Source organism: Brachypodium distachyon, chromosome 4 (genome assembly GCF_000005505.3).
Source record: "Brachypodium distachyon strain Bd21 chromosome 4, Brachypodium_distachyon_v3.0, whole genome shotgun sequence".
Classification (NCBI taxonomy): Eukaryota; Viridiplantae; Streptophyta; class Magnoliopsida; order Poales; family Poaceae; genus Brachypodium; species Brachypodium distachyon.
In genome coordinates this window covers 31,984,420-31,998,997 of record NC_016134.3, presented here as the reverse complement: position 1 = coordinate 31,998,997, position 14,578 = coordinate 31,984,420, and the positions used below count along the sequence as shown (strand labels likewise).

At 45.5% G+C, this 14,578-nt stretch overlaps 1 protein-coding gene across 1 annotated transcript; it reads right to left on the bottom strand.

Annotated features, from left to right (window-relative positions):
- Positions 1 to 11,143: 11,143 nt before the first annotated feature.
- Positions 11,144 to 12,865, bottom strand: LOC100845012. Its single transcript, XM_010241025.1, has 3 exons — positions 12,280 to 12,865; positions 12,011 to 12,189; positions 11,144 to 11,809 (listed from the first exon to the last, which is right to left on the bottom strand). Exons 1-3 carry the CDS (start codon positions 12,863 to 12,865, stop codon positions 11,144 to 11,146), a joined length of 1,431 nt encoding a protein of 476 aa, XP_010239327.1.
- Positions 12,866 to 14,578: the final 1,713 nt, after the last annotated feature.

Genomic DNA, 14,578 nt, shown 5'->3' with positions numbered 1-14,578 from the left:
GAAAATTGCGTGACGGACGAAACCAACAACTAAACTTTAGAGCATCTCCTAAAGCCCCCTAAACAGCCTTCGGGCGCGGGCGCGTAAAATCTGACTCAGGCGGACCGGTTCGGCCCAAAAAGTTAGCCGGGGTGGGGGTGGGGCGATCGGGGGCGACAGCTGAAGCCAAAAGACAATGCGGGCTACACCTGTCGGCGAGATAATCCAAATTTTCCTTACAAATTTTTTGCGGCTACCCCTTTTTCCTCCACTCTCGTCGCCGACACCACCTCAAAGTGCCTCGCCGACACCACCACCGCTCCAAGAAAAATCATGGCGCCGAAGAGGTATGCAGCACCTCGTTGCACGCTGGCAGGCGACGCAGCGGCGAAGAAACCCAAGGAGAAGGAGCGGCCGCCTGAGATGAGCAATGCCAACTGGGCGGCGGATGTTACCCGCCGCAACGTCGAGAGCGCCTCCCGCCATGAACGGGAGAGGAGGGCCAAGGAGAGGAACGCAGAGGGCCGCGGCCTCGGGGCAGACGGAGACGCAGAGGGCTGCGGCCTCAGCGCAGATGGCGGGCATTCCTATGCCGTGGCTATACCTGGGCATGGGTGGCCCGGCCTGACCGGCCCGGTCTGAAGCCCGACGTCCCGGGCCGGGCTCGGGCCTCCCTTTCCAGTCCCAAGCCCGGCCCGGAAGTCCGAAAAAAGCCCGAAATGATTAAAAACGGGTATTTTTTTAGGAAAAATAGGTATAAAAATCATTTGTTTATTCCGAAAATAATTATTTGTTATTTTAATACTTAAATGACCTATTTTCGGGGTTTTGAGCCGGGCCGGGCTCGGGGTTCAGGTTTGACCGTTGGGCTTTTATGAAGCCCGGCCCGGGGTTTGCCCAGGTATAGCCGCGGCCACCCTCCACCCCGCACTGGAGCAGTGGCAGTCAATGGAGCTCTTCGTCGTCCCCGTCACCGACGGGCATATCGCCGGTGTCGCCGCATATGTCCCATGACCACCAAGGGAATGCCACGCCGTCCCTCTCGCGGTTCTCGCAGGACTACCCCGACACCGATTCTCTCGGCGGCTTCAACCCCAACACCTTCGCCGCAAATCCCCTCGGCTGTTTCAAGCCCAACGCCTTTGCCTCACCTCCTCTGCGGCGGGGTCCTCTCTCCTACGTCGGTTCCTCGCCGTCCGCCTCCTTACAGCAGTTCCCCGCCGGCTGCAGCCGGCCCGCGCCCAATACGTTCGGCAGAATGTCGCAAGGCGACTCTATCATGGCCGACATGATCAACGACGGCTCCCAGCACACCCACTACACCTACACCCAAGAAGAGGAGCCTTACGCTGTCGAGGACATCGAAGAGCGAGAAGAATGGGCCGACGGGACAGAAGAGCCCGTCGTCGCCGCGCCGAAGGGGAAGAAGAAGGGTGCGGCCGAGAAGAAGGCCGGCGGCGGAGGCCGAGGCCCCAAATGGACCGCCAAGCAAGACGAGTGACTCGCCGAAGCTTGGAAGGTCGTGAGCAAGGATCCCTTCATTGGCGCGAATCAATCCGGTGGCACCTATTGGAGGCGTGTGAAGACGGCATATGATGAGCGCCGGGTCATCGACCAGTAGTTCGTGTCGGTGACCCACTATCGCAACGAGTCCGGCTTGTTGCACCGATGGCAAATGATCCAACAAGCGTGCAACAAGTGGCATGGCATTCAAGAATAGGTGCGCCGACGACCCGCAAGCTGCAGCAGCGCCCCCGATCAGGTAAGCCGGCGCCTTCTTTGAGCTTTTTGTCGCTGATTTTACATTTGACGCCCGGTCTTGTAGATGGTCGCCATGTTCACCGCCTTCCGAGACGACAACGACGACGCCGACTTCAAGTTCATCCACGTCTTCGCAAGAATTGAGACGTGCGACAAGTGGACGGAGACGCGGAACGGCCTCGCCAAGACCGGCACCTACGACCCGAAAGCTGCTCCTCCGGCGGCAGCGGGAGGCCGGCCCATCGGCCACAAGAAGGCAAAGGCAATGAGGGATGCCACGCCGGCCACTGAGCGCCTGTACACATGCATTGAGAAGTGCATGTCCGACGCTGCAGCACAAGCCGCGAAGAGGGATGAGCTCGCTGCCAGGAGGGAGGCTCTCGCGGCGTCACGGTGGGCGACGATGATCAAGAAGTAAGATGACAAGCTCGGGATCCTCAAGACGAATGTCACGGTGAAGAAGAGGCGGAAGGACTTGTTGATCTTGACATGCGACAGCACCGGCATGGACGATGAGGTGAAGGCGTGGTCTGACGGCCAACGCAGGCTCATTTTGGCTGAAGCGAGAGCGCCGGCGTCAGCGCCCCCCACAGCAGCAACATCCACCTCTACTCCATCGGCGCCCTCACCGCCCGAAACAGCAACTCCGGCCACTTCTGCACCACCGGCGGGCACGGAGTGCCATCAGCGCCGGCGGAAGACGAAGGGGCCGAGTGATTTCACTTTTATTTAAGTTTGATGTTATTTTGATCGCCGAAACTTGCGTTGAACTTGGGCGATTTCGTGATTTGGGCCGGCCTGTTTTTTGAATTGTATTTTGGGGGGGGGGGGGGGGGTGTCCAAGGTTATGACGTCAAAGTTAATTTTAGCATGACATTCGGACATTCTGAGATTTTAAAGACCAGTTGAGGTAAACAGAATGCGCAGTCCTACAATTTGGAAAAATGATTTGGACCTTGTGAGGTATCGATGACTACACCGAGCTGAACGTGCGCACACTTAATGACTTAAATATCAGAAAGCTCCAACGATAGGATAAAAGGCCTTGTAGCGAATCAAGAAGCGGCCGGAACTCGCTGGTTCAGACCTCAATTTCGAATGCCCTTAGTCTAGAAGAAAGACAACTCAATGGCTCCAAAGTTCCCTGCTCCTTGTTCGGAAGTGAATCTCAACCTACTCCGTATCTAACAACATAATACCCACAAGTCTTTCAAAGACTTGAGTCACCTCGTGATACACATACATGCCGTAAGGATATTGTGAGGGTATACATGGAATATGACATAGAAAAAGTTTCCTAATTGAAATATTTGGTGGATCAGAATATTTGGAATTCCAGAAAAAGCAAAAACTCAGAAAAAAAATCATTATTTTTAACAGTCATAAAACAAATTGGACATTTGGCAATACCATCCAAGCCATATGCCAAATAATTGAAACCATCACCCAAACCGCCTAGGAACGATTGCTCTTGTAAGTTGAGGGTCAGATACATGTATATATGATAATCAACAAACAAGAATATACTCACTCTGTTCCTAAATGGTTATATCCTAAGTCAAACTTTCTAAAGTTTGACCAAGTTTATAAAAAAGAGAGTAAAATACACCTGTGGTCCTAATATTATTGGTGAGGTGTCAAGTTAGTCCTAAAATTAATAAACTACACATTTAGGTCCCAATTTTTTGTTAAGTGTGTCATGACAGGTCCTACACTCATCCAGAAGCGTTTGACCGGCCTACGTGGCGCGTTGACCGAGTACACGACAGCCAAAGGGCCCGTTGGACATAACTGACGTGATGAAAAATGCACCTGCGGTCCTCATATTATTGACGAGGTCCAAATTTGTCTTTGTTGAGTTGGTTACAAGAGGTTTTAAGCTCATTTAGGAGCGTTTAACTATCCTACGTGACTGAATACACGTCGGCTAAGGTGCCTGTTGGCACAATTGGCGCTATGAAAGAGTGTGTTGTCTCACCCATCGCTGTGGTTCTTGTCGGCGAGTCACTAGAGTTGCGGCTAGGAAGAGTAGAGAGAATTGGGGTGGCTTGCTGGGTTTTAGGGGCAGCTACTGAGTTGTTGGGGGTGCTTGGCAGCGAACCGGAGGAGGGCTGGCAATGAACTCGTGCAGCGATGGAGGGCGGTCCTAGGGGGTGGAACGCTACACACCACAAGGATGATCGAAGGTGTATAGCGACGAGGCGAAGCTAGTAGGAAAGGAGTCACAGCTCGGGGAGGCCATTGGATGAGGCGGTGTACAGCGACGGCGCATTGTGTGCCCAAGACCGCACGCAACGGCGCAAATGTCATTCACGTTCCCGATGATACAAGGCACTAGCGCTGAAAGATCGAGTACGTCACAGAGGGGGGGTGAATGTGACCAGTTTTAATTCTTTCTTCAAAAATATGAAGACTGAAGACTGAATACAATCATAGTGCTTCAACAACAGAGATTACACTTAACAATTTTAGAGTAGCAGCGGAATGAAGAAAGATGAACAAGTAAAGCAATAGCAATGAAGACAAACACAGATGGAACAATCCGTGCCGGAGCCGGTCTCATACTGAGAATCAGATGAACGAAGTGCTTGCTTCAGCTGCGGTTGCGACGGAATGGGCTGTGAAGACTCCTTGGACGGGCGATCAGATACTGAGGTAGGAGGAAGCACTGACGGCTCTGGGTCTTGAGTCTTCAACGAGAAATACTTATGCTGATGCTCCAACTCAAATCTTTTCTCAGACAACTGCAAGATAATCTTCATGATCTGAGGTGCGTAAGGCAGAGCACGCACACGATCGGCAGAGGCATGAGTTATGGTCTGAAGAATGTAATCTCCAAAATCCTTCTTCTCACCCTTGAAGACTGCAAGCAGCAGATTGCGGTGAAGACCGGCAATTTCACTTGAGCTGCCTTGCTTGGTAGAGAGAGTGAAACGGAGAATGTCATTGAGGATTTTCACTTCAGGCTTCAACCCAGAAAGTCCTCCATAGGCGCCTGAGAATCCTTCTTCATAAAGAATAGATTTCTTCATTTGAGGCAGCCTGTTCTTCATGTATCTTGGGCTGGCCATCGAACTCAGCGAGACCAAAAAACTCTTTGAAGTGTCGGGAGGTGTAACTGTGCTTATCACCATCAGTCATCCAGTAGATGTTGTAGTCTTAGGAGTTGTCTTCAAACTTACAGACTTTCCTGCCAAATGTAGCATAGAACTGAAGAGTCAGCTCATCGTTCCAATTCTGGCAGGTCTCAACAAACTTCAGCAGATGCAGATCATTAAGCGCATTGGCTGCAGGCATAACACCACTCTGACGATTGTAAGCAAACCAATTATCATTAAGATACTTCATCTTCGCAAAGTTTGTCCTGGGCAGAAGAATTTGCGCATAGTAATCCTGCTGCTCAAAAGACCAAAATCTCGGGTCTTCAGCTGATCTCTCCTCTTTGTACTTCAGCCCATTGTTCAGCCTCACAAGGCAAAGCTCAACGTTCTTCAGGGCCTTGAAGTAAACTTCATACTTCATACTTCAGGAGATTTCTCCTTGGCGGCTTTCTTCCTGGCATCACTCTTTGCTTTATCAGCCTTCATACTTTCGGCTGCTTGCTTCATCTGCTCAGCGAGCAGAGCCTTCTTCTTCTTCTTCTCAAGCTCAGCCTAAGTTTTCAAAGCGATTTCTTTCTTTTTCTTCAGGGCGATGAGGTCAGCCCTTTTCTTCTCCTCATCTTCCTTCTCAGCTTTCTTCTTCTGCAATCAGCAGCTTTCTTCTCTTCTTTTCTTCTCAAGGCAGCTTCTGCCTTCTCCTTCTCAACACGTTCCTTCTCTGCACGTTCTTCTTCATCCAATTTTCTGGCAACACGAATGCTTCGTTTATGCTCCCATTCTTCAGCCTGAGCCTTGTCAACGATCAAACCTTCAACATGGCTCATGAGGTGATCTAGGAGCGATCCTTTCTCAAAGGCAGCAAAAAGAACGCGGTCGATATGGAAGACTTGAGGAGGATAAGGAATCTCTCCAGAAGCCATTGCGGCAGCATCCGCAACGTCTTTCGATAAAGAACCAGGTCCAACAGCTGAGGCTCTCTTGGCTTTCTTCAGATCCTTCTTGAACTGTTTCTCTGAGTCTTCAGAGCCCTTCCTCTTCTCAAGCATCTTTGCCTTGCCCTTGGTGTCTTCACTGGGCTTGTTGCGAGGCACTTGAGGAGGTAATGAAGAACCTCTGAGCCTAGATGCTCTGGCAGGACCACGCAGTTCAACAACAGGTTCAAACAGGAAAACGTCACTGTCTTCAGCATCTGAGGCTTTCTTGGACTTAGGCTTCTTGGAGATGTCAACATAGTTTATGTCTATGATAATTTTCAGAGCTCTCCTGTTGAATTCCTCACGGTGAGGTCCTCCATCTTTGCGGACAATCTTAAAGTTTCCCAGCTTGGGAGCAGGAAAATACATGTTGGCATTCTCTGCTTCCTTGGTTCTTCTCCAGATCTCAGTTGCGAGCACATGGGAGTGTTTGCGGATGATGTGCTGGAGACGGTGCTTTCTCTTCATCCTGGTCTCCCCTTCAACATCGTCTTTTGAGGAATAGAAAATGAGGATTTCTTCAGCAGTAGGAGGAGGCACATCCTTGTATCTCTTGGCATTTTCTTTCTTCTCGGCCTTGGGCTTCGTCACCACTTTCTTTCCACGACTGGGCAGTACTTCACCAGGCCATGGGGAGTTGATAGCATACTTCAAACAAACTCCGGGAGAGAGTGTCACTTTCAAAAGCACAGGTTCTTCAACTTCCTCATCTGAGTCCTCAATATTGACATTCGGAGATGCAGGCAGTGAGGGTTCAGGTGTTGAGTCAAACATGAACTGTGATTCTCTCTCTGAGTCATTGCTACACCGGGTTGAATCAGACATGGTGACACCTGTGAAATAGAGGATACGAAGAATAGGCAAGAAGTACACAAATTCTCAGAAACAAAACAATTTTGGCAAGAGTTTTTTTTAGTTGAAGCAAATTGACTACGTTTGTGAAGAATGACAACTCAGTTCTTCAACGAAGACAGCTACACAGATTTAAACTGAAATTCTACAAGAGAGCTTCAACCTAGATCTGATTTAGCTAGAGCTTCAGAAATTTAGAGTAAATCAATCTACGCAAACATAGCTATCTACAGAACAATTGAGGATTCATCTAATTCTAGAAATTAAATGGAGACTTGAAGTGTACCTACGATGAGCTTGGTGAAGAATAGAGGAATCACCAAAATCCTAACCACAAAGCCCTAACTTGGCGAGAGAAGTCAATCTACTGCAGCAAACAGAGATATTAAGATGTGTTTGCTACGCGGAATCGATCTAAGAAGGGAAAAACGACGCTTGCATGCAATTCCCGACTCGAATCGATGTAGATCAGCGGCGGCGCTGAAGATAAGGGCTTGAGGAACACGTCAAAGCGTCGCGGCGAGAAGGAGGCGCGAGAGCTTCCAAGCGCGAGAGAGAGAGCGGTGAAAAAGGAGGATCTTAGCTGTATCTTTTTATCCCAAAATTTCCGTTAGGGTTTCCCCGTACAGTTAAATTTCCTTAGGGATAAGATTTTACCGTTCGGAAAGATTCGTGAAAACTACGGCTAAAACGGAGATTCTGTTAGAGTAGCATTATTCAGAACTTTGAAGACTGACGGTTTTACCAAAAACAAAACTCAATTTTGAAGAATAAAAATTCTTGCATCACTAACAAGGATTTCGATGATACCTGAATTACGATGAACAGATTTGTGTACAGACAAGAAAAAGATAAATAGATGGGTTCTAAGGTATCCTTAGTTTCATTTTCATCTGACAGTAAGAGGCAAATGCAGTGAAGAACAACTGCACAGATGAATTTGAAGAAAGAAGCAAACAACAGGCTTCTAAACCTACTGAAGACAAACAAAAAACGAAGAACAGATAACACAAGCTGAGGAACGGAAAAACTGAAGACAATGCAGGTGAAGTAAACATGAATGCAATACTATTAACAAGTATGCAAGTCTTCAAGAGATATTCCGGGAACCCAAGATGTTTAATTCACTCCTCAGCTCACAAAATCTGATTTTGTCAAGAGGTTTGGTGAAAATATCTGCGAGTTGTTTGTCTGTCCTCACATGGTTTAGGCAAATTTCTCCTTTGGACACATGATCTCTGAGGAAATGATGTCGAATATCAATGTGCTTCGTGCGAAAGTGTTGGACGGGATTATTGGCAATCTTTATGGCGCTCTCATTGTCACACATAAGAGAAACGACATCCACTGAGATACCAAAGTTTTTGAGAGTTTGTCTCACCCAAAAAAGTTGGGCACAACAGCTGCCTGCTGAAACATACTCTGCTTCAGCCGTCGACAAAACAACAAAATTCTGCTCCTTTGAAGATCAACTCACTAAGGACCTTCCGAGGAATTGGCAAGTGCCGGAGGTGGATTTTCTATCAACATTGCAAGCAGCATAATCTGAGTCAAAAAAGCCAACAAGATCGAAAGAAGCTCCTTTGGGATACCAGAGACCGAAGAATGAGGTGTGAACTAAATATCTGAGGATTCTTTTCACAGCCATGAGGTGACAGTCTCGGGGATCTGCTTGAAACCTTGCGCACATGCAAACACTCAACATGATATCTGGCCTAGATGCACAAAGATAAAGTAAAGAGCCAATCATGAAACGAAAAGCCTTTTGATCTACAGGTTTACCGGTTGTGTTGAGGTCAAGATGACCACTTGTGGGCATTGGAGTTTCAATTTCCTTGGCAGATTTCATCCCAAATTTCTTCAGCACGTCCCTGATGTACTTCGTTTGAGAGATGAAGATTCCATTCTTCATTTGCTTGATTTGAAAACCGAGGAAAAACTTCAATTCTCCCATCATAGACATCTCAAACTTCTCCGTCATCATCTTTCCAAATTTTTCGCTGAAATCAGGGTTAGTGGAACCAAACACAATATCGTCCACATATATTTGACACACAAAGAGATCATCATTCATTTTCTTTGTGAAAAGTGCTGGATCAATTTTACCAATTTTGAAACCCTTTTTGACTAAGAACTTTCTGAGGCATTCATACCAGGCTCGAGGTGTTTGCTTCAAGCCATAAAGTGCCTTGTCAAGTTTATAGACATGATTAGGATGTTCTGGATTTTCAAAACCAGGAGGTTGTTCAACATAAACAAGTTTTTCAATTTCTCCATTTAAGAATGCACTTTTCACATCCATTTGATATAGAGTTATGTCATGATGATTAGCATATGCAAGAAGAATTCTAATAGATTTAAGACGTGCAACATGGGCATAGGTTTCACCGAAATCTAAACCTTCAACCTGAGTGAAGCCCTATGTAACCAGACGTGCTTTGTTTCTCTCAATGATTCCGTCTTTATCTTGCTTATTTCTGAAGACCCACTTGGTGCCGATGACATTTTGCCTTGGCCTTTCAACAAGGGTCCAGACTTGATTTCTCTTGAAATTATTCAATTCTTCATGCATAGCCATTACCCCATCCGGATCCGATAATGCTTCATCCGCTGTCTTTGACTCAACTGAAGACACAAAAGAGAAGTGCTCACAAAAATTTGAAACACGTGAGCGAGTTTGAGTACCTCTTCTGATGTCTCCAAGGATTTGATCGACAGGATGATCCTTCTGAATTCTTGTGCAGATCTTTGGATGATGTACTTCACTACCAGCAGTGCTAGGTTGTGCTTCATTTGAAGCAGCAATTTGTTATTCAGCTCGGATGGAAGCTCCGGTTTGGTTAGGTTCTTCAGCCTGTGAAGCATCTTTTTCATTATTGAGTCCGGATTCACTTTGCTTGACTACTTCTGGACGAATATCACCAATGGCCATCTTTTGGATATTTCTTGAAATTTCTTTAATATCTACAGATATTGGCAATTGCTTTTCCTGGGAGCCGTTAGCTTCATCAAACTGCACATCCTTAGCAATTTCAACAACTTTTGTGGTGGTGTTGAAGACTCGATAAGCATGTGCATTCAAGGGATAACCCAAGAAGAAACCTTCGTCACATTTAGAATCAAACTTAGCTCATCTATTCTTCTTGTTGAGGATGTAGCATTTGCTTCCGAAGACCCTGAAGTATGACACATTAGGCTTGTGATTGGAGATGAGCTCGTATGGAGTTTTCTTCAGAAGTCGATGAAGATACAAGCGATTTGAAGCATGGCAAGCGGTGTTGATGGCTTCAACCCAGAAACGGTTAGGAGTCTTGTACTGGTTCAGCATGGTCCGTGTCATTTCAATTAACGTGCGGTTCTTCCTCTCCACCACCCCATTTTGTCGAGGAACATGAGGTGCAGAGAACTCATGCTTCACGCCGAACTCGTCGAGGAATTTTTCCACCATCAGGTTCTTGAATTCTATTCCGTTGTCACTTCGCACGCCCTTGATGGATACTTCAAATTCATTTTGGGCTTTTCATGCAAACTTCTTGAAGATCTCAACTACTGTGCTCTTATCATCCAAAAAGAACACCCAAGTGAAACGTGAATAATCATCAACAATCACAAATCCATATGAGTTACCTCCTATACTCATGTATGTTGTAGGACCAAAAAGATCCATGTGAAGCAACTCGGGAGGTCTTGAAGTAGACATGACATTCTTCACAGGATGAGAGCTCCGATTTGCTTCCCAGCTTGGCACGCACTGCATGAACGATCCTTCTCAAAGGAATCGTTCTTCAAACCTCGGATGTGGTCGCTTTTGACAAGTTTGTTCAAATTCTTCATGCCCACATGGCCGAGTCTTCCATGCCAGAGCCACCCTAGTGACGATTTTGCAACTAGACACATAGGGGTGAGTATGAGGAGTCTTCAAAATTTGCAAGATAGAGATTACCCTTTCTTCGCCATCTGAAGACAAAAAAGTTATCCTTTTCTGAAGTAACATACACATATGGTCTTGTGAAGCAAAAGTCCATGATCACATAGTTGAGCAACCGATAGAAAATTATATCCAAGTGATTCAACAAAGTACTTCATTGATAGACAGGTCATTTTCCTTAGAAATAGCCACTTTGCCGAGATCAATTACATTTCCCTTACCATTGTCACCAAAAGTGATGTTCTCATGATGTTGAGAACCAAGTTCTAAAGAGCTAAACATTTTCTTCTCACCGGTCATGTGATTCGTACATCCGGAGTCCATGACCCACTCTCTTCCTCCGGATGCATATGCCTACGAAGAAAGTTAGGCTCGTTTAGGCACACATGTCTTCATGGGTTCCTGCATGTTAGTAGAACTTGAAGAACACAAGGCATCACGGAAAAATGCAATGACAGATTTTGGCACCCAGATTTGAGGTTTTGCATGTTCTCCATGCATTATGGTTTCAGTGAAATTAGCCCTCACTTTGTTATCCTTACCCATCTTCAAAATGTAAGATTCATTAACATGGAAATCGGGTAAACACGTGAAGTATTGGGACGCTTTGAAGCATCCTTGCGGGGATTCAGATTTCCCACAAAAGGAGGAACCTCAGTATATTTCCCTCTTCCCTGGACAAATTTTGTAGGGGGATATTGCTCAGGGAGCCAAGCATCACCGTTGACATTGTATTTCCTCTCAAAACCGATACCATCCTTGCATCGGCGAGGAATTTGAAGACCAATAATCTGGTTCAAGGTTTCAGTCCCTTCATGACACTTGAGGATACCAGCCTCAATCTGATTCTTCAACTTAGCATTTTCTTCAGTCAGTGAGAGATCACTAGGTGAAGGGTTAGTGACAGCAGTGCAAGATTCACCAATAGTAGTAAAGCTAGAAGTAATATCAGGTGAATCAATTGAAGCAGGGAAATCAGTTTGAGTCACAGCATGTGAAGTAGTGATTTGAGGAATGATGTTCAATGAAGAATTGCATTTAGAACATACTTCAGAGGAATCACCGTGTTGAGGTAAGTTGACTAGCTTAGCATTGAGATCAAGATTCTCAGATTTGATGTCCTCATGAGAATTCTTCAGATTATCATGCTCGAGTTTGATCGAAACATATTTAAGACTAATCTCAGCATAAGTTTTCTTCATATCCTTATGAGCCTATTTCATGGCCCGAAACTTAGACTTGAATTTTTTGAGTTCATTAGTCATGTTAGTGTTCTTCTTGATCTCAGTGATAAGCAGGTCTTCTTGCTTCTCAACGCTGAACTGAAGTCTTTCATATGTCATGGGTTCAGATTCTTCATTATCAGTTTCATCATTATCACTAGAATTCACTTCAACTTCACTAGGAGATGATACCTTAGAGGATTTTGCCATGAAGCATGATGGTGAGTTGCGATCGTCTCCGGAGGCATCTTCAGATGAATCTGTAGACTCAAATAGTGAAGTCTTCTCTCTGGCAGATGAAATAGCTATGGCCAATCCGGCGACACCGTCTTCAGACTCAGAGCCAGATGATTCTTCAGATGATGAAGAATCTGAGTTTCATTCACCAACATGTGATCTAAAGTAATACTTCCCCTTCTTCTTGTGAGCAGAGTCCTTATTCCAATTCTTTTTCTTGTGACGGTCATGGCTCTTCTTGTGAGGATGTTTCTTGAATCCCTTCTTCACCTTGTCTTCGTCAGCTTTCTCGGGACATTCAGCGATGAAGTGACCTTTCTTCCCACAGTTGAAGCAAGCTCTTTTGGCCATATCAGATTTTTTCCGATGAGCAGATTTCCGATACTTAGAGGAGCTGGATTCACCTTGGTGCTTCAGTTTGTTTCCAAACTTTCTTCCAAACTTCTTCACAAACAGAGCAAGCTCGTCACTGGAGTTGGATTCTTCATCTGACAAAGATGAGTCTTCAGATTCTTCACTGGAGCTGACAATCTTCTTGGATGATTTCTTGGCCTTCGGTGCAATATTGTTCTTCTTCGAACTGGATCCAAAACCATGGATCATCTTCTTTTCTTCCTGATCAAGCTCATAGGACACAATTCTTCCAAGCACCCAGGTGGGAGTTAACTCCTTGAAGTCTGGCCTATGCTTGATCAACTCGCAGACAATGGTGTACTTCATAGGAAGAGATAGAAGAAATCTTCTGTTTTGCATCAAGTCAGTGATATTGTGATCATCAAGAGTATTCAGCTCATTCACAATGGTGCTCATGCGATCTAGAGTGAAGAAACAGTGTCATTGGGCTCAAGCATAAGTCTGTCAAACTGACTGATGAGACGAGTAACTCTAGAATCTTTGAGAGTGGTTTGTCCCTTCATGGACTTCAGCGATAAGATCCCAAATCTTCTTTGCATCAACAAGGTTACTGATCTTGTTAAACTCAGCATTACTGACAGTTGAGAAGATGATATCACAAGCTTTGGCATTTGCTTAATACTTCTTCAGAGAAACAGTATCATATCCAGAGATGGGTCCCTGAGGAACAACAAAGCCGTTTGTGAAAGCTTCCCAAGCACAAGGATCAGTAGATATGATATGAGTCTTAATGCGATTTTTCCAAAAAGCATAATTGGTACTGCTAAGAACAGGTAACTTCCCTTCCTTAGGCATACTTCTTCCTCAGGTGGTTAAACCAAAACAAGGAGACCTTGCTCTGATACCAAGTGAAAGATCGAGTACGTCACAGAGAAGGTGAATGTGACCAGTTTTTATTCTTTCTTCAAAAATATAAAGATTGAAGACAATCACAGTGCTTCAACAATAGAGATTACACTTAGCAATTTTAGAGTAGCAGCGGAATGAAGAAAGATGAACAAGTAAAGCAGTAACAATGAAGACAAACACAGTTGGAACAATTATACTTCAATAGAAAGTATTAGGATGAGGAACGATATCACCAGAACACGAAGACACAGGGATTTCTTTTCTGAAGTTCAGATTGTTGGCAAAATCCTACGTGTCCGTTGAGGGGGCTGAGTCACACAAGACTCGCGGACACACAAGTCCACCCAATCCTCCTGAGCTAAGACCTAAGTCTCGCCCAGTTACTCGTGGTAGATCTTGAGGTGATCTTCGGACCTTCACAGACTGGTTGATGGCGAATCACAAGCTTCGATTGCTCTTCAACACTGACTCCTAGCCGTCTAGGTGATGCCAATCACCAAGAGTAACAAGTTTCAAGTGCTCGGCTAGAGAGGTGATCCCATTCTTCATGCTCAGTTCAGCTCTAAGGTTTTTATCTGGTGTTCTTCAAAACAACTCACTGGGGGATCACTACCGAACCCGTTCGGGGTGAGTCGTCTTATATAGCCTTGGCCACAGCTGATTTAGCCGTTGTGACCCGTTGAATAAAGTGATTCCTGGAACTCCAGCTCACACTTTATCTCTTTGTCTCACAACGGTTAGATTAGGTGGTCAAAAACGAAAGCGACAGACTTTTCAACACATTTGAAATCAGAGTGAAGACTTCACGCGGAAGTTTCTGTGAAGCCTGAAATGCTTCGTTCTTCACTCCGACGAAAAATACTCATACAGAAAATGGTTTTCGCCTAAGCTGAACATGAAAAATAGGTTTCACCTGAACCAGCTCCACACTTCAAACCCCCCTTAATAGTACGGCGTTCCTATACTCGAGTGAAGAAAAAGATACAGAAAGACCTATGAAGAAAGCTACGTTTCATGTTCTTCACTGTTCTTCACTGAGTTCTTCATACTTCAAGCCAGTACTTGTACTTCAATTTTTAGGGGTCGTCGATGCTGGTTAAACCAACTCTTCTGAGGAACTAAAACCTGAAACACTCCGTGTAACTCATTAGTTCCTCAACCATGTTGGCATAGTTCCTCAACCATGTTGTCATCATTCATCAAAACCCATACAGGGGCTGAAAGATCGGTATGATCGACTAGAGGGGGGGTGGGTTAATA